This window comes from Pan paniscus, chromosome 3, assembly GCF_029289425.2.
Source record: "Pan paniscus chromosome 3, NHGRI_mPanPan1-v2.0_pri, whole genome shotgun sequence".
In the NCBI taxonomy this organism is placed as follows: domain Eukaryota; kingdom Metazoa; phylum Chordata; class Mammalia; order Primates; family Hominidae; genus Pan; species Pan paniscus.
Window position 1 is genome coordinate 145,596,677 of NC_073252.2, and position 26,824 is coordinate 145,623,500.

Genomic DNA, 26,824 nt, shown 5'->3' on the forward strand with positions numbered 1-26,824 from the left:
CACTTTCTATTTTACTGAGGTGCCAGTGGACTCTGAGAGTATGCCTCTAATAGTGGCAGGTTGAATTTCCAGTGGCTGGATATTTGCCTGGTTGAAAGTCACCTTGTGGAAACCTTTCTCTGGGTCATAGAACGGACATTTGGAGTGCCGCGAAAAACATTCTCTTTAGAGCTCTTCTCTTTCTCTCCATCATTTAAAAAGTCTCAATTGACATCTGAATAAAACAAACTGCAAGGTTCCTGCTTTGGTCTGTTGATCCACATGTCATAGGAAGGAGAGCAGCATTTGCCTCAGAGATCTATGGGCAGTGCGGAATGCCTGCTGCTATATGCAGTGTGTGCTCAGATATTACTGTATGTGATCTACCCAGCTCCCTCCTCTCCATGCCAAGTCTCTCCAAAAGCTGGGGGCAGGAGAAGCAGTGATTGCACTAACAGGAGACTCCACCTGGGGCAGGTACTGGTTGTGTGCCTTGACCCACATCTCCTTGAGCCAGGTTCTTCTACCTCCAAACTTGAAAAGATAGGAGTCCTAGATTTCTTCAGAGGATATGAATTTATTTTCTCCCTCCCTCCCTCCCCGCCCTACCTCCCTTCCTTCCTCCTTTCCTTCCTTCCTTCTTGAGACAGTCTCACTCTGTCTCTCAGGCTGAAGTGCCTTGGCAAGATTTCGGCTCACTGCAACCTCCACCTCCCAGGTTCAAGCGATTCTCCTGCCTCAGCCTACAGAGTAGCTGGGATTACAGGCACGTGCCACCACAGGTGTCTAATTTTTTTTAATTTTTAGTAGAGGCGGGGTTTCACCATGTTGGCCAGGCTGGCCTTGAACTCCTGACCTCAAGTGATCCACCCGCCTCAGCCTTGCGAAGTGTTGAGATTACAGGCGTGAGCCACTGCACCCAGCTGAGAAGATATGAATTTCAATGTGGGAGGACTGGAGAATCTCCCCCACATACCCACCCTCCCTCTTCCCCATCCCAGTTTCAGTAGGAACGCCCACTTCTCAACCAGGCTGTCAGGCTGGCTGGAGGAAGCAGCAGTGTGCTTTGTTTTAGAATTATCCTCTTGTCAGCTTATTCTGCATGGCTAGAGTATACCAGATTGTAAACGCTTGAGTTGAGGGACTTTTTCGCCTTAGCACTTGCTTACCACAGTGCTTTCCCCACCCCGTGTACTCAATCAATATTTGCTGACCAAATATCCCTAGTTAATTGTACTAGTTCTAAAACTTCCTTGAGGTCCTAAACTCTTCCAAGCTTTGATGCCCAGAAGTACTGGAAAAGGTGAGCTCTCCTGAGAAAAAAAGCAGCGAAGCCCGAGGCCCACGCTCAGTGTTCTCAAGGATAGAAGCAGGGCTGGTGCTGAGCAGGTAGGATGGGCCCTCACTCCCTCCTCAGCCTCATCTCAGCCCGTGCTGCTCCCGCCACATGGCCACAGTTTCAGCTACTTGTACTGGTTCTTCCACAAATCCTCCTCTGGGAACGCTTCTTCCCTCTGCACATCACATCCACTTCACCTCCGTCCATTCACTCTTGGTGCTTCAGGTCTCAGCTCAGTTGTCACATCCTCACTGACATCTCAGAATAGTCCAAAGTCCCCTGAAGAGCAGGCTTCTTCCTAGTGCTTACCAGAGATTTCACTTGACATTTATATTTGCAATGTTTTGATATATTTTCTTTCACTCTGATTGGAGGATATTAGTCCATGAGATCATGAATCATGCTAGGTTTTTGTTTGTTTGTTTGTTTGTTTGTTTTTGCTATTGCTGTCCCAGTTCTAGGATAGTACCTGGCACATAATGGGTGCTTAGTAAATGTTGGAGGCACAAGTAGTAGTTTCTTTTTTTTTTCTTCATGTCTTTTTTTTTTTTTTTGGAGATGGAGTCTTGCTCTGTCACCCAGTCTGGAGTATAGTGGCCACGATCTTGGCTCACTGCAACCTCTGCCTCCCAGGTTCAAGCAATTCTCCTGCCTCAGCCTCCCAAGCAGCTGGGACTACAGGCGCATGCCACCACACTCAGCTAATTTCTGCATTTTTAGTAGAGACGGGGTTTCACCATATTGGCCAGGCTGGTCTTGAACTCCTGACCTCGTGATCCACCCGCCTCAGCCTCCCAAAGTGCTGGGATTATAGGCAAGAGCCACCATGCCCAGCACAAGTAGTAGTTTCTGCACACCACACTGCACTGGTGCACCCACTGCAATCCTGGAATATACAGAGATCCTGGGGTGACTCTCAGCAGAGCATACCCAGCTTAGTGTTCATAGCATAGCCTTTCTCAAATTTCATTACTCAGACTGCTAGTCACAAACTCTCAATAGAGGTGGTATGAAGAAAAAGGTTCTTTTAAAAATATAGGTGTAATTAAAATGTCAAACATATTTGGACCATTATTATTATTCTGTGAGACCATATGTCTTTAAGGAAAGGGTATGGCTGGGCGCAGTGACTCACGCCTGTAATCCCAGCACTTTGGGAGGCAGAGGCGGGTGGATCACCTGAGGTCAGGAGTTCAAGACCAGCCTGGCCAACATAGTGAAACCCCGTCTCTACTAAAAATACAAAAATTAGCCGAGCATGATGGCGCATGCCTGTAATCCCAGCTACTTGGTAGGCTGAGGCGGAAAAATCACTTGACCCCGGAAGGGAGGCGAGGGTTGCAGTGAGCCAAGATAGCGCCACGGCACTCTAGCCTGGGTGACAGACAGAGACTCCATCTCAAAAAAAAAAAAAAAAAAAGAAAAGGTTATTATAGGAAGACGAGTGACATAAAGGGGGAGATGAAGGAGTCCTTTACTCTTCCTTCATTATGCTTTCTTTTTAAGCGTGCAGTTCAGTGGCATTAAGTATATTCACATTGTTGTACAAGCATCACCATTATACTTTTATAGGTTACCAGTTCACAAACTTGTTGTGTAGTATCGTCATATCTTGTTGGATCAGCCTGCCCCATGCTCAAAGGTGACCCCTTAATGGCCCAAGCTACTTGGCATTACCCCCTTCTTGGGCTCAGTGATCAATTGAGCGGCAGGCCTCCAGGTCCAAGGGACTCAGGGAATGGCAGTCTCCTGAAATGCTTTGATTCCCAGATTAAAGTAGTTGTGATAAGGGAGCAACTTTCTAGCTCAGGAAGGGGTATTGTCTCACCTGTAGGTGAGTCTGGAAATGTTGATGCTATTTGGTTCTCATGAAGGAAGCTTTCTGGAGGCTGAAGTCAATTCCTAGAAGGCAGGCAGAGCCAAGAGAATCATAGAGAAATGGAGCTGGAGTGCTGATAACTGCTTCAGAAGCTTCAACTACCTCGCTGTGGAGGTTTTCAGTGATGTGTTTCAATAATTAAGCTATTTTGGCATTTTTGTTTCTTTTTGTGTTTTGTTTTTAATACTTGTGAGAGAAAGCAGCTTTACACAGTCTGCAAGAGACCCAAATAATTATTTTAAATTTCTTCTATTTACATAATTTAGTTTTTGGCATAGCTGTAATTTACTTACCTCACTCACAAAGGTGTCAGCCTGCAGCAGAGACTGCTAGGTTCCTGCTCAAAATCTACTATCCCTTTTCTCTTTGTAGGAAAATTCACATTTCACTTATGTACCTGGGAAAAAGACCACATTTTTCATCTTCCCTTGCAGTGAGGTGTGGCCATTTGATTAAGATCTGGTCAATGAGATAAAAAATAAAATGTTGTGTGAGATGCACAGGAATGCTGAGAAAAGAAGCTGATTCAGTGAGGACAGGGGCCCTTCTATCCTTTCCCTTCTTTCCTCCCAGAAGGACCTCTAGGAGCCATCTTGTACCATGAGGTGACATTGAGGATGGAAGCCGGTGCTTCCTTGGGGACTCTGGAATCATGGACTCCTTTTTATGAGAGAGAGGGAAATCTAAACCCCTTATGGTTTAAAAACCAGTGATTTTGGATTTTCTGTTATAATGTGTCTGAACCTAATTCTGACTCACAACCTGAAACATATCCAAGGATTCAGTAGACTCATATTTAACTTTACAGGTAGGTACTTTGTGAGTCATCACAACACAAAAACTACAGTATCGTATGCAGCAGAACCTACATCAAGGGAAGGTTTCCTATATGTTAACCTCTATTTCATGTAGACTGAAACTTGACCAGCTTGCATTGATTCAAATCCCTAACTAATCCAAGCACTGAGTAAAGCATAAAAATGCCATTTGGGTGTCAGTGCCTACCTGACTTAGGTACTTGAATGTCTCCCAGGCATCTCAAACATTTCATGAGTTTATACTGAAACGCATCCTTCCAACCCAGTCATCACCAACACTGCCATGACAGCTTCTTACCTCATGTTATCCTTTCAGTAAGTGGCATATCCATCCACCTCACTTACCATGCCACAAGCCTGGGGGCCACCGCTGACCCCTTCTTCCTCATTTCCAATATCCAGGCTATTGTCAAGTCCCAGAATCTCCTTCTAAAATATACTTCATTTCTGTCTATTTCTCGCTGTTTCCTTGGAGGGTCACCTTGGAGGATTGAGCTATTCTATTTCTTGCCCAGACAACTCCAACCACATTCTGTCTGGATTTCCATTCTCCACACAGCAGCTAGAGAGAAAACACAATCCGGATCATTTTACTACATGCATAAAACTCTTTAAAGGCTCCCAACAGCGTTGGGATACAGTCCCAAATCCTAAATAAGACTTAGAGGCTCTGCACCATCTGACCCTGCCTATCCTCCACCACCTGGCATAGTTGTGAGCCAGTCTCTCTCACTGGGCTTCAGCCACCGACCTGTTCATCTCTTGAGTGTGCCATCTCAGGGGCCTGCACAAGCTGGTCCCATGTCTGTACTACTCTGTTCCTACCCCTATTTAACAGTTAACTCCTACTGATATTCCTGGTCATTGATTAAATTATCATTTTCATATCACTTCCTCAATGAGGCCTTCCTTGACCCAGCCCCAATCTCCATCAGGTGTTCCAACTATAATCTCTCACACACCCTTCACTTTAACTGCATGGTGCTTCAATTTTCAACTGGATATATATGTGTGTGATTTTTCTTTTTCTTTTTTTCTGGGATGAGGCCAGTCTCCCCCAGAGACCAAAAGCACAGTGAGGACTGTTTTGTGTGCTGCTGCATCATGAGCACCTAACATGGTGCCTAATACATATAAATGATCAGTAAATATTTGTGGGAATAATTGATTAATTAAGATGAAACCTGGAAACTCAGTAGCATCTGCTTTTGTGGCCACTTTTCTTGAGTTCTGTCTTACATGGTTTAAAACCATGATTTAAGGGCTCTCCTGCCCCGAAAATCTTTCCCACATTGATGGAATGTAATCTGTCTCCTCCTCTCCCTCATCCCTCTCTTCAGCCCATCCTCCACACTTCCTTCTTCCTTGAGTCTCATTATTATCATAATTTTCAGCAGGCACTTTACAAACACAATTTCATTAAATCTTCTCAAGCAACCTGCAGCTGCAATGTCATCATCTCCATTTCACTGATGGTAAGTCTGAGGTTTACAGAAAATTACCTTTGCTAAGGTTGCACAACTGTTAAGTAGTAAAGCTGGAGCTGGAACTCCTAAATATCTATCTTTCCACTGTCCACTGTACAGAGATTTCTCTTCAGTTAGTTATACTTATTCATTCCACATTTACTGATCACTTGTATACCAGACACTGCATAGGCATAGCTGAATAAAACAAAATTAATCGGGCCCCTCCACTCATGGTAATTATTGTGGACCTATTTGGTAATGAATTAAGATTCATATTCACTAGCTCTTTAACACTGGGTGTACATGTGTGTGAAGTGATAAGTAATATTTTTTATGATGTTTTGACATTGTTTTAAACAACTTTTTTTTTCTCCAAATATCTAAAGAACTGGGCACACTGAATAAACCAGAGTTTTTATGGCTTGAAGTCTAATGTGGTAAAGGAGAAGCAGTTCTAGAGTAGTTCATCTTAAAAAAAAATTTTTATTGAGATATATTTCACAGACCAAAAGAAATCCACCCACTTATCACGTACAATTAAGTGAGTCTGAGTATATTCAGAATTGTGCAACCATTACCAAAATGTAAATTTAAATTGTTTTCGGCCAGGCTCGGCGGCTCACTCCCGTAACTCCAGCAATTTGGGAGACCAAGGTGGGAGCATCATTTGAACTAAGGTGTTTGAGAAAAGCCTGGGCAACATAGTGAGACCCTATCTCTATGAAAAATAAAAATATTAATAATTTTCATCACCCTGAAAATAAACTCCTGACTACATATACCCTCCACTCTATCCCCCAGTCTCTAGTAACCACTAATCTTTCTGCCTCTATAGATTTACCTGTTTTGGACATTTAATATAAGTGGATAGTATTGGCCTTTTGCAGCTGGGTTCTTTTACTTAGCATAACGTTTTCACCGTTATTGTGCCGTAGCACGTGTCAGTACTTCATTCCTTTTTATTGTAGATTAATATTTCATTTTATGGACAAACATTTTGTGCATCCATTACACAGCTGACAAAGGACATTTTGGTTGATTCTACTTTTTGGCTATTACGAATAATGCTGCTATGAATATTTGTGCGTAAATATTTGCGTGGACATATATTTTCATTTCTTTTGGGTATATATCTAAGCGTGGACTTGCTGGGTCACACGGTAACCTCCATGTTCAATATTGAAGAAGTGTCAGCAGCCCCTCTATGAGAAAAGGTTTGGGTTTCTGCTCTGAGGATTGAGTGTGGTCAGTGCTTGGCTGTTTCGCAAGGCCCTCATTTTTGTTTACACTCCTTCTCTTCTTGTCTTTCTTCCCCTTTATTTGCCTCTTTTATTCTCTTTTCTGTAGACTCCAGTCTCCTGCTGGTTTTAGTAGGAACTGAAGCTTTCACCGCCTAAAAGTTATTTGTAAAACACTTTGAACTCTCTGGAGGATGGACATTAGAGTAATAATGTTTATCTGCGGGTTAGGCACTCCTGGTGCTGTTTTGTAACAAAAGGGCTTATTGAGTAGGAGGCTTATTCAACTTGTTCGGGAGGGTTACCCTCCTACAACATGCTGTCCAAACAGATTCTTAATTACCCAGCTGAGAGTCTGAACGTCTTCAGGAATTACTTTGAAGTTTCTCGTTAATATTACCATCACATCATGTAAGTCTATATTGCGAGTTTGTAGATGTATGGAGTTCCTAGTGGGTGCCCGGCACATAATAATTGCTTAATAAATTGCGATTATGAAACGTTACTCTAATGAACTATTAGTGGTTTTTTTTAAGAAATACTTTTTTTTTTTTTTTTGAGACATTTTCTCGCTCTGTCGCCCAGGCTGGAGTGCAGTGGCACCATCACGACTCACTGCAACCTCCGCCTCTTGGGTTCAAGCGATTCTCCTGCCTCAGCTGGGATTACAGGCACGTGCCACCGCACCCGGGTACTTTTTGTATTTTAAGTAGAGACGGGGTTCACCATGTTAGCCAGGCTGGTCTCCAACTCCTGACCTCAGGTGATCTACCCGCCTCCGTCTCCCAAAGTGTTGGGATTACAGGCGTGAGCCACCACGTCCGGCCTAAGGTATACATTTCAATACTTTAAAATGCCTAACTTTTTTTGAGACACACTGGAGTTGTTTCAGAACACACAAAATAGGCTTTTTGAGGGCACTGACATAAATTCTCATTGATCGTCACCCCCACGCGGTGAAAACCACACGTTACCTGGCATGTTTTCCGGTGGTTATTTTTAGAATAATAAAGATCGTCTCTACCTACCCCAGCAAATTTAATGTGCTGAACACAACAGAAACAACTTTTCTGTGGTTTAGCCAGCCCTCTCTCTTCAACTAAGTCATTTAGTGCGGATACGTAGAGAAGTGTAATAGGAGCTGCTGGGCCACCAAGAAAACGCTCTTGTAAGGCTTCGATCTCAAGCGGAGATTTACCACGCATCTCACTTTAAACTGGGAAAGGAACCGGGATAAGGAAAAGAGCCCTCTGTGCGAGTTCGTTCCCAGCTCGGGGTTGGGGGCGTCCCAGGATAAATGAGATAAATGAGTTAATCAGCTCCTCCTGCAAGGCAGCCACTTCAGAGTTATGTCGCCCGCCTGCGGGGACTAACGACTGCAATTAAGACGCTCCTTCTCGGTCCCGGTCGGGTTCCGTGCAGCGGGGAGCCGACTGTGAGTCACCCCGGCCCCGGGAGCCCAAGCAAAGGAGGGGGGGGGAGAGCGCCCGGGGTGGAGGGGAGCCGCGGGGCGAAATTCCAGCCCCAGGACGCCTCGGAAGGAAGAGGAGGGGCAGCTGCGCGTGGGGAAGAGAAGGAAGAGGCGTCCAGGGAAGGGAAGGGAGGAAGAAGGAAGGCGGAGGAAAGAGAAGGGGGCGAGCGGGAGCGCGGGCCCGGCCGGGTGGCGCCTCGGGGAGTGTCTGCCGCGCGGGGGCCGGGCGGGGCGGGGCCGCGGGCGCTCAGAGCTCGGCGGGGGCTGCCGGGATTGGGGCGCCGCAGCTAACGCTGGTCTCGGTGGCAGCTCCTCCGCGCCGCAGGACTCGGCTCTACGGGACATGTCCGTGCCGCGCTCGCCGCGCGCCCGGGCCTGCTAGCTCCTCCGTGCTCCCTGAACGCGCGGCGCCGCACCTGGCAGCGGCCTTGGAGCTCGGCTCGGGCAGGAGCGCGCGGCCGTGCGCACCGCGCAGCGACCGCTGCCGTCATGGGGCTGCAGCCCCTGGAGTTCAGCGACTGCTACCTCGACAGCCCGTGGTTCCGGGAGAGGATCCGCGCTCACGAAGCGGAACTCGAGAGGACCAACAAGTTCATCAAAGAGCTCATTAAGGACGGGAAGAACCTCATCGCTGCGACGAAAAGTAAGCGGGGACGCGGGCGCGGACGGGCTGCGGCGTGGCGAGGCTGGGGGGGGAGCCTCTCTCGGCAGGAGACGGAGGGTCTTGTGTCCGGGGCCAGCAGCCAGAGGAACGGGGAATTCATTCCGGACCAGCCCAGCAATCTCGGAACCCCGGGGGGGTCCCTGGAATCATTCCTCCTCGAGGCAGCGCGGCGAGTCCCCATTCCCGCCCCTGCGGCTCTGCGGCGGCGGGAACGAGCTGCCAGCGGGCCCCGCCTGGCCTCCGCCGAACACCCCTCGCTGAATGCGCGCTCCGCTGGACCGACCCTAGGCACTCCTGGCCCGGAGTCAGGTTTCATTGCTGCCTAAAGCTACTCACAATCTCTTTCAAAACCGAGGCATCTGTTTGCCTAGTTTTGTTTTGTGACTTCTCAAAAGAAATTTCTTGGGGATTCTTTGAAACCCTGCGGGAGTGTTGAGTTTTCCAGAGTCCCCTTAAGCTTCACCTTTTCCCTCTCATTGTCTGATCTTCCCCGACAGTCCTGTTCCAGGTCCTTCACGTGCCAAACCAGAAAGTCCACCTGGCTTTATGCTGCTTCCGCACATTCCTCCCCTGCCGTGCTGAGGAGGGTTCAAAGATTGGGGTTTGGAAGGGTGAGCGGACAGCCTGCCCTCTAGCCCAGGCGGGCACTGCTTGCAAATAGGGAATTCCACCCCGGTTGGGCTTGGTGCCTTCCTCCCCTGAACTTCTGTCCTTAAACTCGGAAGAAGACACGAGATACAGGAGAGATAACTGTATTTTAGTGTAGTTGAGGAGAGTCTTTCTAGGAGAGAAGGGGCCAAAATTCATGCAGAAATACTGAGTTAGTGATGCTACTGGAAAATGGGGCGGAATTAGCTCCAGTGAGGAGCTGGGCAGCCTGACCATCCCTTGGATCCATAACCCCTTCGGAGGATGGCGGTGAATGTCCCCTTTCCCCTTTTAAAAGACCTGTCCATACAGCAGACAGGGACTTGGGCAGTATCCAGCCTTGAGGGGCTGGGTTCTTAGGGCCTTCATCACTCACCTAGATTCTCAGTTCAGTAATTCTCAGCCTTAGGTATTCGTCCCTTGTACATTTGTTTGTAGATACCACCTCTGGGGAAAATCCCCCATCTCACTGTTCTCCTGACCGCGCCCCGCCCCATTTTTCAGTAAGGGCGATTAAAACATATTGATTATGCTGTCTCGGGCACCCAGCATGGTGCCTGGTACAGTAAATATGCATTTAATGAATAAGTTGAAGTACATTTCTGTGGGAAGAATTTAGTGAGCCATCCCTGTAATTTTGGAGGCAAGTCACTCAACTTCTCTGGATGATCTCCAAGGTTCCTTTTGGTTCTCTGACCTCTTTGGTGTTGCAAAATCAGGACTGGGACTCACTTAGGGTTTTTTTTGTTTTGTTTTTAAGTCTCTGCTGCTTGAATCAGAAATGGGACTCTGGGACATGTGACAAGTGGGCTTATTTGGTTGAGGGCTCTCCAGGCCCTTGGCATCTGGTATGTGTGTTGGGTGGGAAGTAGGGGGGCGCTATACATATGGAGGAATGAGCATAGAAAGGAGGAGTTGGGAGCGGGGGTGCAGAGTGAACACGAGAGAATGAGGACTGAGGACTCTTTCTGTAACTTGATGTTAACCAGAGTCAGTGGCCGGGAGAATGTACCTTCTCTCTCATTGGTTGTAGTAGTTCCCTCTGGAGCTAGAGAGGTGTGGAGAGAGGCAGAGGGCAAAGCCAGTTTGGCCACTGGTAGAAAGCTATTTCTGTGACAGCATATTAGCTTTCCTACCATCAGGACACATGCGTTAGGTTCCAGCAGCAGCCAGTGCATCTGGGGGGCCAGATGTCAGCTTTCCTCCAGACTGTAGACTTTCTTGAATTTGTGAATTGGTATCTTACTCATTTTGATTCTCGTCCTTTAGCATAAGAAACATAACTTGTAATCATGCTTTGAGAGTAATTGGGAAGTGTCTTTTTTTTCTCGTTATGTTCATTAAGAATTTATGTTTAAATTCTTTCCCAGAAGGTGACAGGAACACAGCTGTAGCTCACATGCCTTTTCCCGCTTGCTCCATAAAGTTTACTTCTAGTTCCTATCAAAGACTAAGAGCCTTGGACTAAAGTCAGGGGACCTGAGTTTAATTCTTCTTCACTGGTTAGGGCGTGGCTATAGGAAAATTGAGCAGGTCTTATTCTTTTGCGTCTAGCTTCCCCTGTCTACCTCTTAGGGGAACTAATAAGGTTCTGCAGCATTTGAAAATGGCTTGATGAGGTTATTTGAAACTGCAGTCTAGGTAAATGGTTCATCTAACCAGTTGAGCTTTTGTATAACATCAGAGAGTCAAGGGATGACATTGGGTGGAGGATCTACAGAAAGAATAAAACCCACTAGGTCAGATTACTTATATTTCCAGATATTTTATATTTTGTTTTACAAAAATGGCCTTTTGAGCATTTCGAGAAGTGTGTATTTAAGTGATTTCTATTTTTAATTGCCCTGCAGGGTGTCTCCTGTTTGCATTACATTCTTGGAAGATTTCAATATGTAATTTTGATGTCTTGATGCTTTGAAGTCTTCCATAAATATTGAGAGTTTTGAGGCCTATGCGACCTGAAGGCTTACTGCTGAATTCAATTAGATAGCAATCTGCAAATATTTAGCACCTACAATTTGCTAAATACTGGAATTAGATACGGATTTATAATGGGGTAGAGGCCCTTGCCCTTGAGTTTACTGTCCTGTAGTTGAAATTACTTCAATCTAAGGAACATTTTTGAACTCCTTCTTGCACTGTGCTAAATTCTTGAAGAAACAAAGGATATAGACACATACCTGTGACAAGGTTAAACATTTAGCGACAAGTATTCTAACTTTTCCAGGGACAAGGGTTTGTATGTTAGAGTGGAGGAGGTTTGTGAAAGTTTTGGAACTCACTGGTGATAAGGAGTAGAACCTTATCATATTGGAAACCAGAAGAAACCAGAACACTCGCAGTGTTTGAAGAGACTAGTTTGGCTGGAATGGTGGTTTTTCAGGGAGTAGTAGACTGGGATGGATGGAGAGGTCAGTTTTAGATTATGGAGGGCCATAAAAACAAGGTTAGGAATGTGGACTTTATCTTGTGGAGAGTTACTGAAGGCTTTTCAGCAGAAGGCTGACATAATAGCAAAGAGATGGTTTAGAGACAGTATCGCACATTTGTGTGTAGGGTGAAGTTGGGGATAGCGCTAGGGGTGGGGAGGAACTCCAGAGAGAAGAGCCAGTCATTTTAGTGGTAGATTTGGAGATTATTCACTCAGTTCAATGAATTCTTTGTTCAAATGGCTTTTTTAGTTTTCTTTTTAAAGTACTTTCTTTTCTTAAAATAACCAGTGTCTTCTTTAAGTGCAGTTTAAACTTTTGTAAGCCTTCGTGATGTCTATGTAGTTTCAGTTGCTTATGATTCATACAGGTAGATAGCACAGTTGCCAGAAACAGCAATAAACCATATATGCTTTTCTCATAAATTTTACGTTAGGCAGTCTTGAGAAAATGTATCTTGTTCTTTAGAGAAAATTTTTTAAAACTAACAGTCCTTACAGTTATTAAGCACTAATACAGTGATATAAAATGCTCTGTAGTAAACTTAAATTGTCTAGCTCTGTGTGTGTGTGTGTGTGTGTGTGTGTGTGTGTGTGTGTGTGTGAAGCTGAAGGGGCCCTCATTAATGAGTCTGCTGTTACTAAACATGCATGGAAAAGGATGTAAAGGGCCTTGTTAGTGGCAGAGCCTGGACAAGAATTTAGGTCTTCCGACTTGGTTTTGGTACTTCTAGCCTCGGCATTTTAATGGTTTTTGCTTTGTTCCTCTTAGGAAAAACATAAAAGTTCTCTTTGGCTGTCTTTATGTTTACTGTTTCAGAGAAATGTTCTTTTGGGGAAATTTCTTAAGTTGCCATTACATTAAACCCACTGAGATTTGGAAGACTAAAAATAATTTTCCTATTTTGTAAACTTGAGCCTTGGTTTCCTTTTTTTTTTTTTGTAAAATGGGACTGATACAGAAAGCCTTGAAGAATAAATAAAATGGTGTGAAAGTGTTTTGAAACACAAATGTAAAATGGTTGTGTAGACACTACTGCTGGTTCAGCCAACATTCCTTCTCCCCTCTGACAATCCAGATTTCATTCAAGTGTCTGCATCCTTTTCAGATGACTCAGGGGAAGGCATTTCAGGGTAATTCTGATTAATCTAACTCAGTGGTTCTCAATCGTAGCTGCTCAATAAAATCACCTAGGGGAACTGTTAAAGCAGTCAGGGTTAAGAAACTATAAGTCAGTTATGATAAACCCATTTTCTGGGTTGGTAATTATTATAAGAATGAGGTTGTATCCCAGTTCTGGCCAAGGAGACATGACTGGAAGTCTGGATACTTCAGGGGGAGGTTTCCTTTTGTCATAGGAGACTTGAAGAAAGATGGTTTTCTACTTTTCTGTATTCTCTCATGATGCCTGGGACTGCTACCCACTATCTTGGGCCTGAGGGTAAGTGGCATAGTGCGCTAACTGAATCTGGGTTCTTGGTGCTGTTGGGAGACCTGTGGGTTTTTCTATGCTTTGAATGTCTTGTTAAATGACATAAGACAGTTTTGAGTTGGGTTTTCTGCTACTTAATGCCCTAGGTTTTTTATTTATTATTATTTTTAGATTTTTAAAATTTTATTTGAGATGTGAGTCTCGCCCTGTTGCCTAGGCTGGAATGCAGTGGCGCAATCTTGGCTCAGGGCAACCTCTGTCTCCTGGGTTCAAGTGATTCTTGTGCCTCAGCCTCCCAAGTAGCTGGGATTACAGGCACGCGCCACCATGCCCAGCTAATTTTTGTACTCTTTTTTTTTTTTTTTTTTGTAAATACAGGGTTTCACTGTGGTTGGTCTTGAACTCCTGGCCTCATGTGATCCATCCACCTCGGCCTCCCAAAGTGCTGAGATTACAGGTGTCAGCCACTGCGCCTGGCCTTAATGGCCTAATTTTGATAAAGTGGTGTAATTGTAAATTTTGTGATTATGCTCCTATCAAGTGGAATTTAGAGAGATACAGAAAATAAAATGCTATTTTAAAAAGTTAATAAATTGCAGTGTAATTTTTTCCCGAATGGAAAGGAATACTCATCTACACTCTTTGCCTTGAAGAAGTTACCACAGAGCCCCTACAATTTGAGGCATCACCTGGGATAAGTCCAACTGTCACTTGGGGCTTTATTACAGTGGCTGGTCTCCAGTGTGAATGTAGACCGGCTGTGAAAATAATTACAATCAGACTTGAGCCAGGGTGGGGACCCAGACAGGCTTGAAAAGCTTGAAATGCTTTACTCACTGCAGGTGGTCTTTGACTCCATTTAGAGTTGTTCCTATTTAGAGCTTCCCACCAGGCCACCAGCTGAGCCATGGTTATTTAGAACAGATTTTTTACTAGCCAGTCAGCAATCTAATGTTCTCAGTGTCTTTTTGTCACATTGCCTTTCTCTGTCCTCCCATCTGCTGGGGTTCCTTTGACCAGCTCCTTGTCGCTGTGTTTTTTTTTTTTTTTTTGAGGGGACTAGGGTACATTGTAGACTTTTGGATAAAGAATACACAGAGGAGGGTATTTTTGTGTTTAATCTTTAAAATAGCTGATGGAATATAATATAGAAGATTAAGAGCATAAGCTGAGGTACTAGCCTGGCTGGGTTCATACCCAAGCTCAACCACCTGCTAACAGGGGATCCTTGCTCAAGCTGCTTAGCTTTTCTATATCTGTGTTCTCGTCAGTAAAATAGAAATTGTAGGGCTGGGCGCGGTGGCTCACGCCTATAATCCCAGCACTTTGGGAGGCCGAGGCGGGCGGATCATGAGGTCAGGAGATCGAGACCATCCTGGCTAACACGGTGAAACCCCATCTCTACTAAAAATAAAAAATAAATTAGCCGGGCGTAGTGGAGGGCACCTGTAGTCCCAGCTACTCGGGAGGCTGAGGCAGGAGAATGGCGTGGACCCAGGAGGTGGAGCTTTCAGCGAGCAGAGATCGCGTCACTGCACTCCAGCCTGGGCGACTGAGCGAGACTCTGTCTCCCAAAAAAAAAAAAATTATAATACGACCTACTATATTGGATTAAAAGTAGGATTTGTTAATACATGTAAAGCATTTAGTATAAGTGCTCAAAGGTTAACAATTATGATGACATAACTAAATTACAGGCATATATTTTATTATCAAGACCCTGTTCTTGCCTCAAAATAGCTGTTCTGCACCCTAGACCAGGTATCTAACCTTTTAGTGTTTATTACCCCTAACAGTATATTTCTCCAAAGCACCATTACCAGTGACCAAGAAGAGAGACAAAATTGTCAAACCCTGGAAAGGCTTCCAAATTTTGATTGTAGTTTGGGATGCTGGAAAATCTTGAAAACACATTGGTGGCTGGGCTCAGTGGCTCATGTCTGTAATCCTAGCACTTTGGGAGGCCGAGGTGGGTGGATCACTTGAGGTTAGGAGCTCAAGACTAGTCTGGAGAACATGGTGAAACCCCATCTCTACTAAAAATACAAAAAAAAATTAGCCGGGTCTGGTGGCAGGCGCCTGTAATCCTAGCTTCTCGGGAGGCCGAGGCAGGAGAGTTGCTTGAATCCAGGAGACGGAGGTTGCAGTGAGCTGAGATCACGCCATTGCACTCCAGCCTGGGCAACAGAGCGAGACTCTGTCTCAAAAAAAAAAAAAAAAGAAAATACATTGGCAAATCAGAGCTCAGTGGTATCTTGGGAAAATATTTTCTAGAATTTATTTTTGATTCACAAAGATTTGAAGATAAAGTAGAATGTGTTGCTAAGGTCATTGCAAATCTAGTAAGCAATCTATAGTCGAGGTTCAGGCAGTCAGCAGCAGGCCTTTCCTCCAAGTGACTGATAAGGAAGAGTTGATGACAGAGTTCATCTCAAGGTATTGACATGGCAATATAAGTGACTGCAGCCTTCAGATACTTCAAATTACAGAGATACTTTTTGAGGACGTGAACTCAAAATTAGGGTTTCTAGCGTCTGACATGCTGGAAATCCTAACAGCTTGTATTTGCTATGGTAAATTCACAATAAAAGAAGACAACCAGAGACATCCCTAAGAGGGATTTTCCTAAGAGCTGTTAGGTAATCCTGTTCTCTACAGCGGAATACTGAAAAGTGCTCTGGACAAATTCCCAAAGAAGCTGTTTTGAATTCTGTGACTTCAATACCTGTTTATCACCTTATATCTTGGGCTTTTTTTTTTTTTTTTTTGGACGGCGTTTCGCTTTTGTTGCCCAGGCTGGAGTGCAATGGCGCGATCTTGGCTCACTGCAACCTCTGCCTGCCAGGTTCAAGCGATTCTCCCGCCTCAGCCTCCCAAGTAGCTGGGATTACAGGCGCCTGCCACCACACCCGGCTAATTTTTGTATTTTTTGTAGAGATGGGGTTTCACCACATTGGCCAGGCTGGTCTCGAACTCCTGACATCAGGTGATCCAGCTGCCTCGGCCTCCAAAAGTCCTGGGATTACAGGTGTGAGCCACTGCGTCTGGCTTTACTGGGTTACTTTTTTTTTTTTTTTTTTGAGACAGAGTCTTGCTCTGTTGCCCAGGCTGGAGTGCAGTGGCGTGATCTTGGCTCACTGCAACCTCCGCCTCCCAGGTTCAAGCAAGTTTCCTGCCTCAGCCTCAGCTACACACCCTGTAGCTGGTATTACAGGTGTGTGCCACCAGGCCTGGCTAAGTTTTGTATTTTTTGTAGAGATGGAGTTTCACCATGTTGGCCAGTCTGGTCCTGAACTCCTGACCTCAGTGAATTCAGAGAGATTAGTAGCTTGTCTAAATCACAATTTGTCATTGGTGGAGCTGGAATGTGAACCTAGGTTTGTCTTAACTCCAAAACCCTGAACCACAGTAATGAGCTGTCTCTGTAAAGGGGTGTAACCGTTGTCTTCTGCTAGGGAAGTGATAATCAATCTTGATTATCTAGAGTGTGTGTACATTTGATGTAGTTAGGATATTCTTTCTACCTTAGTATGATGACTGATTGAAATTTTGTTAAATTTTAAGACCCCTCTGGAGTCATTATTATAATTTAAACTGATTGCTAATTTGTATTATGAGTACAGTATAGACATTCCAAGTTCGGGTTGATTTAGTATCCATTACAAGACACAGACCTCCACTCTGTGTCTCTCAATCTCCGCCTTCCTCTTTTCCTCCCCATTCCTTGTCCTACCCTTCAGTAGAGTAACTTTTAACTTATTCTTTTAGTATTAGGCTTGTTTTTCCTTTGAAAAGTTTGAGATACTTTAGAAATATAAAAAGATAGTCTCACAATAAACATTCATTTATTTTTTCCCCTCCCCCCAGCTTAATGAAAGCATCTTGTATACCCATTCTTTTCCCCAAGGGGTAGGACCTATCTCAGATCTGGTGTTTATTGTTCCTAGGCATTTTGATACAGTCGGGCACATCCATAAACAATATATAACGTGTTTGCATGTGTTTAGACTTTATATAATGGTTTCATCCTATACTTTTTTCCCTCTGAATATATTTGTGAGATTCATCCAATTGGATGTATGTAACTTTATTTCATTTAGTTCAACCTTTTTTTTCCTACAAGTGACATTTAAAAGGACTTTGTTAATTGATGTTCTATGATGATGTACCTTCTACCTATGCATTTTTTGGATGATAAAACTAAATATATTTAGGGAATATTCATGATGAAAGCCTTATTGAAATTAGTTTTATAAATTTAGGATACTAGCTTTCAAAACAGTCAGTAATTAATAAATCCATGAATCTTAAAGACATTTAACCCATTTTCTTTTTGATATTTTGTTACCAGCCCAGCATGGATAATCAGAGTAAGCCAGTTCATGTCTCAGGACTATATGAGAACTGGTTTGAGTCAGAAACAAAAAATCTTTAAAAGCCATTTTGCTTCATTGAAATTAGACTTCTGATTAGAAGGAGAAAAATGATGTTTGTATAAACACAATGTACATGGAGAATTCTGGTAACTGTCAAGCTAGTTGGGGCAGATGAACATGATTTTCAGGCAGGGACTGGATGGTATCTTGTGGTAAGCCCCAAAGCAAACACTGGCAGGTCTGCTTCCCTTACTTATCCTAACACAGGAATGTAATTGCCAGGGGGATGCTTTTGTATTGAGAAGGCCTTGATATTGTTCTCTTTATAAACACATACACACACACACACACACAGAGAAAAACACCAGACACTTTACATTCTAAAGGCAGGCATCTTGATATCGTTCTCTTTACACACACACACACACACACACACACACACACACACACACACACACACACAGAAAAACACCAGGCGCTTTGCATTCTAAAGGCAGGCATCTCTGTAAACTCTGAGATGGACTGGAGTCACACCCCAAGTTGCTGCCATAGCTAGGACTGACTCCCTGGTCCAACTAGAATTTCCTCCCTGTGTTTCCTCAGAAAGACATTATTCCAGTGCCACTTAATATTTCAACGGTGAGTGTGATTTCTCCTGACTTGTTGACTTGTTTACCCACAGGCACCTTCTACCCTCACTCTTGGTGGCAAGTCATGGTGAGGTGTGTGGCTGGAAGAACTCAATTTGGCCACAGCAGTGTCACCTCAGGTCAGAATACAGGATGTGGAATGGTCTCTTAAAAAAAAAATGAGTGCTTTCTTTTCTGACTGTAAAGTTGGCCTCACCGTTTATTAGCTGTGTGACTTTGGGCAAGTTATTTAAGCCTTCAGTGCCTACATTTTTCTTTATTAGTAAAATGGCCCTAGTAAGAACTCTGCCTCACTGGTGGTGGTATTTAATCCTCACATTACATATTAAAAGATCTTAGGACTCTGCTTGGCTATGGTAGGTGCCTATTATTTTTATTATTATTATTAAAATAACTATTTTCCTTTGGTTGAACTTGAGCACAGTTGTGGCTTTACCCATAGTTACAGGAGAAATAGTCTGTGAACACTTTTTTTTTTTTTTTTTTTTTTTGAGATGGAGTCTCGCTCTTGCAGCTCAGGCTGGAGTGCAATGGCACAATCTCGACTCACTGCAACCTCTGCCTCCCGGGTTCAAGTGATTCTCCTGCCCCAGCATCCCGAGTAGCTGGGATTATAGGCACCTGCCACCATGCCTGGCTAATTTTTTTGTATTTTTAGTAGAGATGGGGTTTCACCATGTTTGCCAGGCTGGTCTTGAACTCCTGACCTCAGTGATCTGCCTCTCTCGGCCTCCCAAAGTCCTGGGATTACAGGCATGAGCCACTGTGCCCAGCGCATGTTTTTTTCTTCCAATCTAACCATATTTTGAAGCACAGAGCTGCTGAATATAGGCCTCTCATTTATACATAGGAGAAATCATCCATAATAGTGTTGAAATCTGATGTATTACTGAAAGCCTTTTTTTTTTTTTTAAAGTTTTGGGGACAAAGCCAGAAGTACAAGGGAATACAGTGTCCTTGACATGACATTACATTTATTTGAGAATCGGGCAGATTCTCTGCCATACTGACCGATAGTTTTTTGTTTTTTTTTTAATTTTTATTTTTGGAGACAGTCTCACTCTGTCACCCAGGTTGCAGTGCTGTGGCGTGATCTCGGCTCACTGCAACCTCTGCCTCCTGGGTTCAAGCGATTCTCCTGCCTCAACCTCCCGAGTAGCTGGGATTACAGGCGTGCACCACCATGCCTGGCTATTTTTGTGTATTTTTAGTGGAGATGGGGTTTTGCCATGTTGACCAGGATGGTCTCGAATGCTTGACCTCGTGATCCACCCGCCTCAGCCTCAAAGTGCTGAGATTACAGGTGTAAGCCACCGCGCCCAGCCGATAGTTTTGTTTTTATTTTGTGAAATGCGAATCAAAGGCAGCACAGCAAACATACTAAAATAGATAGGTCTTTGAAACCAGGTTTACTTACTGTGTGACCTTGGGCAAGTTGTTTAACTTCTCTGTGCCTTGATTTCCTCCTCTGTAAAATGTGGATAATAGTCAGCTGGGCACAGTGGTGCTCGCCTGTAATTCCAGCACTTTGGGAGGCTGAGGCGGGCAGATCACCTGAGGTCGGGAGTTGGAGACCAGCCTGACAAACATGGAGAAACCACATCTCTACTAAAAATATAAAATTAACTGGGCATGGTGGTGCATGCCTGTAATCCCAGCTACTCTGGAGGCTGAGGCAGGAGAATTGCTTGAATCCGGGAGGCAGAGGTTGCGGTGAGCCAAGATTGCGCCATTGCACTCCAGCCTGGGCAACAAGAGTGAAACTCCTTCTCAAAAAAATAAATAAATACATAAATAAATAAAGTGGATAATAGTTACATGTTTAAAATGTTGCGAGGCTTAAATTATTTTTAAAGTACTTAGAAAAATTGCCTGAACCATAGTGAACTCTCTCTGTGTTTGCTAGGCGTAGAAAAAAAATTAAAAATATATTCAGTCATCACTAGAACAACCTTATTTATGACAGTGGTGGAGTGGTGTCATCTTGTCACTGAACTCTAGCTATGGTGGGCTAGTTGCTAGAGGTTTGTGAGAAGAAACGTGTATATTTGTGCAGAAGAGTTCTAGTGCAGGAGACAGCAAATTTATTTAAAAAGCAATTACATTCACATTGTTGAATCAGTATGGGATGTGATGACTATAGTTAACAGGACTACCTAGTTTGGGGGTTCCAAGAAGACTTCAAGAAAATAAAACTTCTAGGCTGAGACCAAAAGGAGGGATCAGAGCTTTCCCTGCTGAGAGTGGGGAAGAAGTATTCTCCAAGTGCAGGGAAAATGCATCTGAGAGGTCAGAGAGAGCACATCCTGTGGATGGAAAAATGGTGCTCAGGTGGGCCAGGGAATCTGCATTGAGGATAAGAATGGTGCTGTCGAGGGGGTGGGGGAGGGTCAAGAAGGCCCTTGGAAAGCAGGTTGAGGGCTTTACTCTAAGGACAGTAGGAAGTGATCGAAAAGTTTTGTGTAGGGGAGTGGTGTGAGTTGAATTGTTGTAGAAAGCTTTCTCGGAGTGCAGTTGTGCAAATGAATCGGAGGAAAGCAGGACTGGAGGTTGGGGGGTCAGTCATCCAGGCCAGAGACTTTGGTGGCAGAAGAGGAGTCAGGACTTAGCAGCTGCAGGCTATAGGGGGTGATTGGGTGTGGGGGCTGCCCTGACACCTCAGGTTCTGGTGTGGGCTGGTGAGTGCAGTTCACTGAGGTCCTGCCACAGCAGCAGCTTTTGTGGGAGAGAGGATGAGTTTTTGGTTTTGGATGTGGAGGCCAAGGTATTTCCTAGTAGCCAGGAGACATGTTCGGTAGTGTGTTTCTTTTATGGGTGTGTATTTCAGGAATGGGGAATACAGCTGGAGATAAAGATTCTGGAGACACACCATATGGATGGGAAACGATGCCATGCAGCTGAATACCGAGGCTGCCGAGAGAGAATGTAGAGGGAGAAGGCAGGGAGAGGGTCAGGGCAAATCCGGAGGAACTCCATCTTTTAAGGGGTAGGTGAAAGAAGAACTTGAAATCTGAGAAACAGTAGCCATTGACAGAGAGATGGAAAACCAGGAGAGGGTCTCAAAAGCCAAGGAGAAAGAGTGTTCAGAAAGCAGGAGGGAGTAGACAAGGCCATGCCACAGAGAGGTCAAGTAGCTTGAGTCAGGGTGACATTGTGTTGGCCTCACACTGTCATTGGTAATAGTGGGAGAGTAGTTTAGGTGGCCAAGCAGAACTGGGAGCCTGCTTGCAGAGGGCTGAGAAGGGAGTGTGAGGAAAGTCAGTGAACTTGGGTACGGATAGCTCTCCTAAATTATTTGGCCTGCCATCCAAATACTTCAAAACATTCAACCCTGTCTTCAAGCAGGCTTGACCCTGCTTAGCTTCTGAGATCAGACAGGGTTGAATGTGTTCAGGGTGGTGTGGCTGTAGACCCAAATTACGTGGTCAGTGGGAGAGGAGGAGATGGAAGATTCAGGGGTCCATCTCAGAGCACAAAGTGTTTTTTTGTTTGTTTGTTTGTTTGTTTTGAGACGGAGTCTCGCTGTGTCACCCAGGCTGGAGTGCAGTGGCGCAATCTCAGCTCACTGCAAGCTCCGCCTCCTGGGTTCACGCCATTCTCCTGCCTCAGCCTCCCGAGTAGCTGGAACTACAGGCGCCCACAACCACGCCCTGCTAATTTTTTGTATTTTTAGTAGAGACGGGGTTTTACCATGTTAGCCAGGATGGTCTCCATCTCCTGACCTCTTGATCTGCCCGCCTCGGCCTCCCAAAGTGCTGGGATTACAGGTGTGAGCCACTGTGCCCGGCCTTTTTTTTTTTTTTTGAGACGGAGTTTCGCTGTTGTTGCGTAGGCTGGGTGCAGTGGCGTGATCTCGGTTCACGGCAACCTCCACCTCCCAGGTTCAAGCGATTCTCCTGCCTCAGCCTCCTGAGTAGCTGGGGTTACAGGCGTGCACCACCACACCTGGCTAATTTTTTGCATCTTTTTAGTAGAGATGGGGTTTCACCATGTTGGTCAGGCTTATCTCGAACTCCTGACCTCGTGATCTTCCCGCCTCTGCCTCCCAAAGTGCTGGGATTACAGGCGTGAGGCACCGTGCCCTGCCACAAAGTGCTTCTTATTTATTTATTTAATTATTTTGAGACAGAGTCTCACTCTGTCGCCAGGCTGGAGTGCTGTGGCATGATCTTGGCTCACTGCATCCTCTGCCTCCTGGGTTAAAGCGATTCTTCTGCCTCAGCCTCCCGAGTAGCTGGGACTACAGGCATGCACCACCATGCCCAGCTAATTTTTGTATTTTTAGTAGAGACGAGGTTTCACCATGTTGGCCAGGATGGTCTTGATCTCTTAACCTTGTGATCCGCATGTCTCGGCCTCCCAAAGTGCTAGAGTTACAGGTGTGAGTCACTGCGCCAGGCCTGCTTTTTTTTTTTTTTTTTTTTGAGATGGAGTTTTGCTCTTTGCCCAGGCTGGAATGCAGCGGTGCGATCTTGGCTCACTGCAACCTCCACCTCCTGGGTTTAAGTGATTCTCCTGTCTCAGCTTCCTGAGTAGCTCGCTTGCCACCACGCCCCGTTAATTTTTGTATTTTTAGTAGAGACGGGGTTTCACCATGTTGGCCAGGCTGGTCTTGAACTCCTGACCTCAGCTGATCCGCCCACCTCAGCTTCCCAAAGTGCTGGGATTGTAGGTGTGAGCCACCGTGCCTGGCAGCCTGCTTCTTAATATAGAAGGTGGGATTCATATTCTAGGTGAAGAAGTGGTGGGAGGGCGTACCTTTCACCTGTTTCATGACAGAGGAGATGGTAAATGATGTCTACACACTCAAATTGTAGATTTATGGCAGGACATCGAGGAAACTGTCAACTGATGGATTTATTTTCCCTGAGGTAGATGACAAGATTCAGTAATTCTGTTTTAATCTCTCCCCCACCACATTCTTTTTCTGGTTGATATTAATACTACATGACTTGTAAGAGTGGTTTTCCTCATAGTCTGTTTGAACTGAGTGGGATGGCATACAGATGTTAAGCTGAGAAGAGGTAATGGGGTTAGGGGAGAAAAAGGAGTTAAATGTTTGGGTAAACAGCCCTCATGATACCAAGAAAGGCCGCTGTTTCAGGCTTTATTTCACACTTTGTTCTGTTGCACTTAAAAGACCCAAACGGTCCTTCATCTTTTTTTTTTTTCCCCCAAAGTATTAAAACCGATTTACTCTTTTATCTCACCGGAGTCATGCTGATTCTCTTTGGATGTCTACAGGGAATAAAATGCCTCTGGCAGCACCTGGGAAGATTGTAGGACTTCCAAGTGTCTGCCTCTTTGTCCAAGAGAAGAGGAGGAATAGAAATTGTAAGAGTTAAAAATGGAATAATTATCTATTATCTAAAAATATCTTCTCTTGCTCTTTTCTAGCTAACTACTTAGGTTCAACCTAGTTTAAGAAACAATGCCTAGAAGAAATAAATGCTTACAAAAGATACCCATCAGTGGGTGGTATGCAGATAGCCCTTGTCTTCCCTTCAGGGCTGGACACCCTGACCGCCGTGGAGGTGGCCACACAGCATCTCTTCAGGGATGTGGAGTGTGGAGACCTTCAGATGCTTCAGAGGGAGGATATGAGTGGAGAAGTTCTTTGCATGTGTTTCTAGAGCTAGAGTTGGTGTCCTGTTTTTTTGTGGAAAGGGTAGAGTTTAAAAATTAATCTGAACTTTTTCTTCCCCTTTCTTCAGATTATTGTTATAAAAATACTATGGATGCTCATTTATTTCAGCTGCCAGTGAGAGGAATCAGACTAAAACCTTGTTGAAGCAAAAGAGAAAAAAAAGGAATTTTGGCTTGTGGGTGAAGACTGAAGACTAAAGACCTTTCTTACTGCACTGGGAATTCCAGAGAATACTGACTCTTTTTCCCTAGACCAGTGGTTCTCAAATGGGTGATTTTGACTGTCTAGAGACAATTTTGGTTGTTACTTTAGGGAGATGCTATGGTTTCTAGCGGGCAGAGGCCAGTGATGCTGCTAAACACCCTGCAGTGCACAGGACAGCTCCCCTACAATGAAGAATGATCCAGCCCCAAATGTTCGTAGTGCTGAGGTTGAGAAACTCTGCCTTAGAGATAGGGAGCCCATGTAATCTAAACCCAGATACTCTTGAGAAGTACAGTTATGCTAAGACAATAACCATGAACTGGAATTGCTACAAGTATACCTGGACCTGTGGTTGCTCTACGTAAAGGCCTTATCAGTCCTGGGTCACTTGCCCGGCATAGACCAGTCACTGAGATGTGGTGGATGTTGTACTTTGGCCAGCCTGAATCATGTGCCTACCAGTCGGGTGAAGAAGTGGGCAGCAAGTGATTGCTTGGACAGAATGCCACAGCTCACAACAAAGGGTATAGAAACTAGTAGAAAAAGCTGATGTCTTGTACCAAGTTTTAGTTTTAGAAAATAAGATCTGGAGATCTGTATAATATAGAGCATATGATTAACAATATTGTATACTTACAATTTACCTAAGAGGGTAGATCTTATATTAAGTGCTCTTTCCACAAAAGGAAAAGAAAACAAAAACAAAATGATACAGGGAGTGGGAGGAAACTTTTGGATGTGATAGCATTGATAATGATGGTGGCTTGATGGTTTCACAGGCGTATGCTTGTTTGCAAACACTTCAAGTTATGTACATTAAACACACAAAAAGCAGTAGATAGGCTGGGCACTGTGGCTCAGACCTGTAATTCCAGCAACTTGGGAGGCTGAGGCAGGAGGATTGCTTAAGGTTAGGAGTTTGAGACCAGCCTGGGCAACATAGATCCTATTTCTAAAAACAGGGTTGGGGCGTGGGGGCACACACCTGTAGTCCTAGCTACTTGGGAGGCTGAGGGGGGAGGATTGCTTGAACCCGGGAGATTGATGCTGCAGTGAGCTGTGATCATGCCACTGTATTCCAGCCTGGGCAGCAGAGTGAGACCCTGTGTCTTAAAAAAAGAAAGCTGATGTCCTATACATAAGAGAACTTTTACTTTTGAAACTCACTTTATTAGACCTGTTTTGATCTGGGCCTAGGGACTGCACGTGGCAAAACAAATGAGGACTATATGAAAACAGTGAGTCAAAATAAGTATGCCTTCTATTTTTTTCCCCGTTGCTTGGTTGATTAATTTTAACCATAATAGAGGAGGTGAGAGAGATGAAATTGGCGACAGGGTGGAAGTGAAGACTATGATTCCTGTAGCTTGCCTGGATACAAGGACAAGGTTGTTGGCACAGTGAGGTATCTATGCCTTATAATAGAACCCCTGACCAGAGGAAAAAATTTAGATTAAAATACTTAATATTTATAACACCTTAGCTTGTTGTAGGCCAAGAAAATATTTAAAGAATTAAATAGCAGTTTACTGGCTTAATTTAAATTTCTGACACTGATAGTTCTCCTATTTATTTTTGAAGAAACAAAGCATTGTTAAGAAAAACTAATTTTTGTGGGTATCATTCATCCAGCAGAATGGATTGAATAATTTTACATTCTTTTTCCCTTTAAACAAAGAAAACATTTCTTGAATGGAAATTAGAACATATGTATTTTCTAATTTTGCATGTTCTTGATTTAATTTTAAATTTGAAATCAATTGAGAAATCCTTTAAGCATCTAGAAAAGTTGTCTAAATTATTTTCTTCTAAAACTGTATTATAGTCTCTGGAAATATTTTCCATCTTTCGAGTTTATTGTGTATGCAGGATAAAATCCAACGTAAGGATTTGACAGTAGGTAGCTATTTGCACTATTTTCTGTTCATTGCAATGAGAGAATTGAGACGGTCAAACTAAATATTTGTTATGTAAACTCTGAAATCTTTTAGAATCGACTGTTGTGGCTTAATTGATACTGTCTAAAAGGCTTGAATGGCTATGCAAATTAACCTGTTGATGAACAGCCATGTATCCAGAAACAGAATGTATCACTTAACCACAGCGAACAGTGTTTTGTTTGCAATAAGATGGTTGAGTGCTTTTTGGCAGCGTTTACCTGAGTGTGGCAGGACTGATTTATCTTGACAAGCAAAGAACAAAAAGATTTTAAAAAGTGCTTCTTTGTCCAGAAAACAAAGAGGCAACTTTGTAAAGACCTTTGTATTTTTTGACCTTAAAATTTTCATTCCAAAAGCTTTAAATTTGAAAGTGTAGTTTTGAGTCAACACAGTTCCTCGGTTTAATGTATGCAGTGAGAACAAAATGGAAAGGAGTGGAGAGGGAGTTGGTACCATGGTGGAAGTGAATGCATCAGGGAGCATTTGACCTTTGGAAGGTGTTGGAGGGTCACCTAGAATGAAGGGAGGTGTTTAATTTCTTTCTGACTGTGGCGTCAGTTTAATGAATGCATACCAAAAGTCAGAGTGTACATTAGGAAGAAAGAATGGAACGGGATTAATACATAATTCAGCTTTGTGTG

General features: G+C 44.1%; 1 protein-coding gene across 3 annotated transcripts in view; it reads left to right on the plus strand.

Annotated features, from left to right (window-relative positions):
- ARHGAP10 (Rho GTPase activating protein 10) overlaps nucleotides 1–26,824 on the plus strand; it is a 361,433-nt gene that overhangs the window by 8,203 nt on the left and 326,406 nt on the right. For 2 of the 3 annotated variants that reach the window (XM_003815856.5, XM_008968883.5), the window contains exon 1: nucleotides 8,385–8,836. The exons of the other annotated variant lie outside the window; for it this stretch is intronic. In XM_003815856.5, the coding sequence (XP_003815904.1) occupies nucleotides 8,683–8,836 (154 nt within the window). In that variant the 5' untranslated portion in view covers nucleotides 8,385–8,682. Of the gene's footprint in view, nucleotides 1–8,384; nucleotides 8,837–26,824 lie in introns of those variants that run through there. 3 annotated transcript variants of the gene reach the window in all.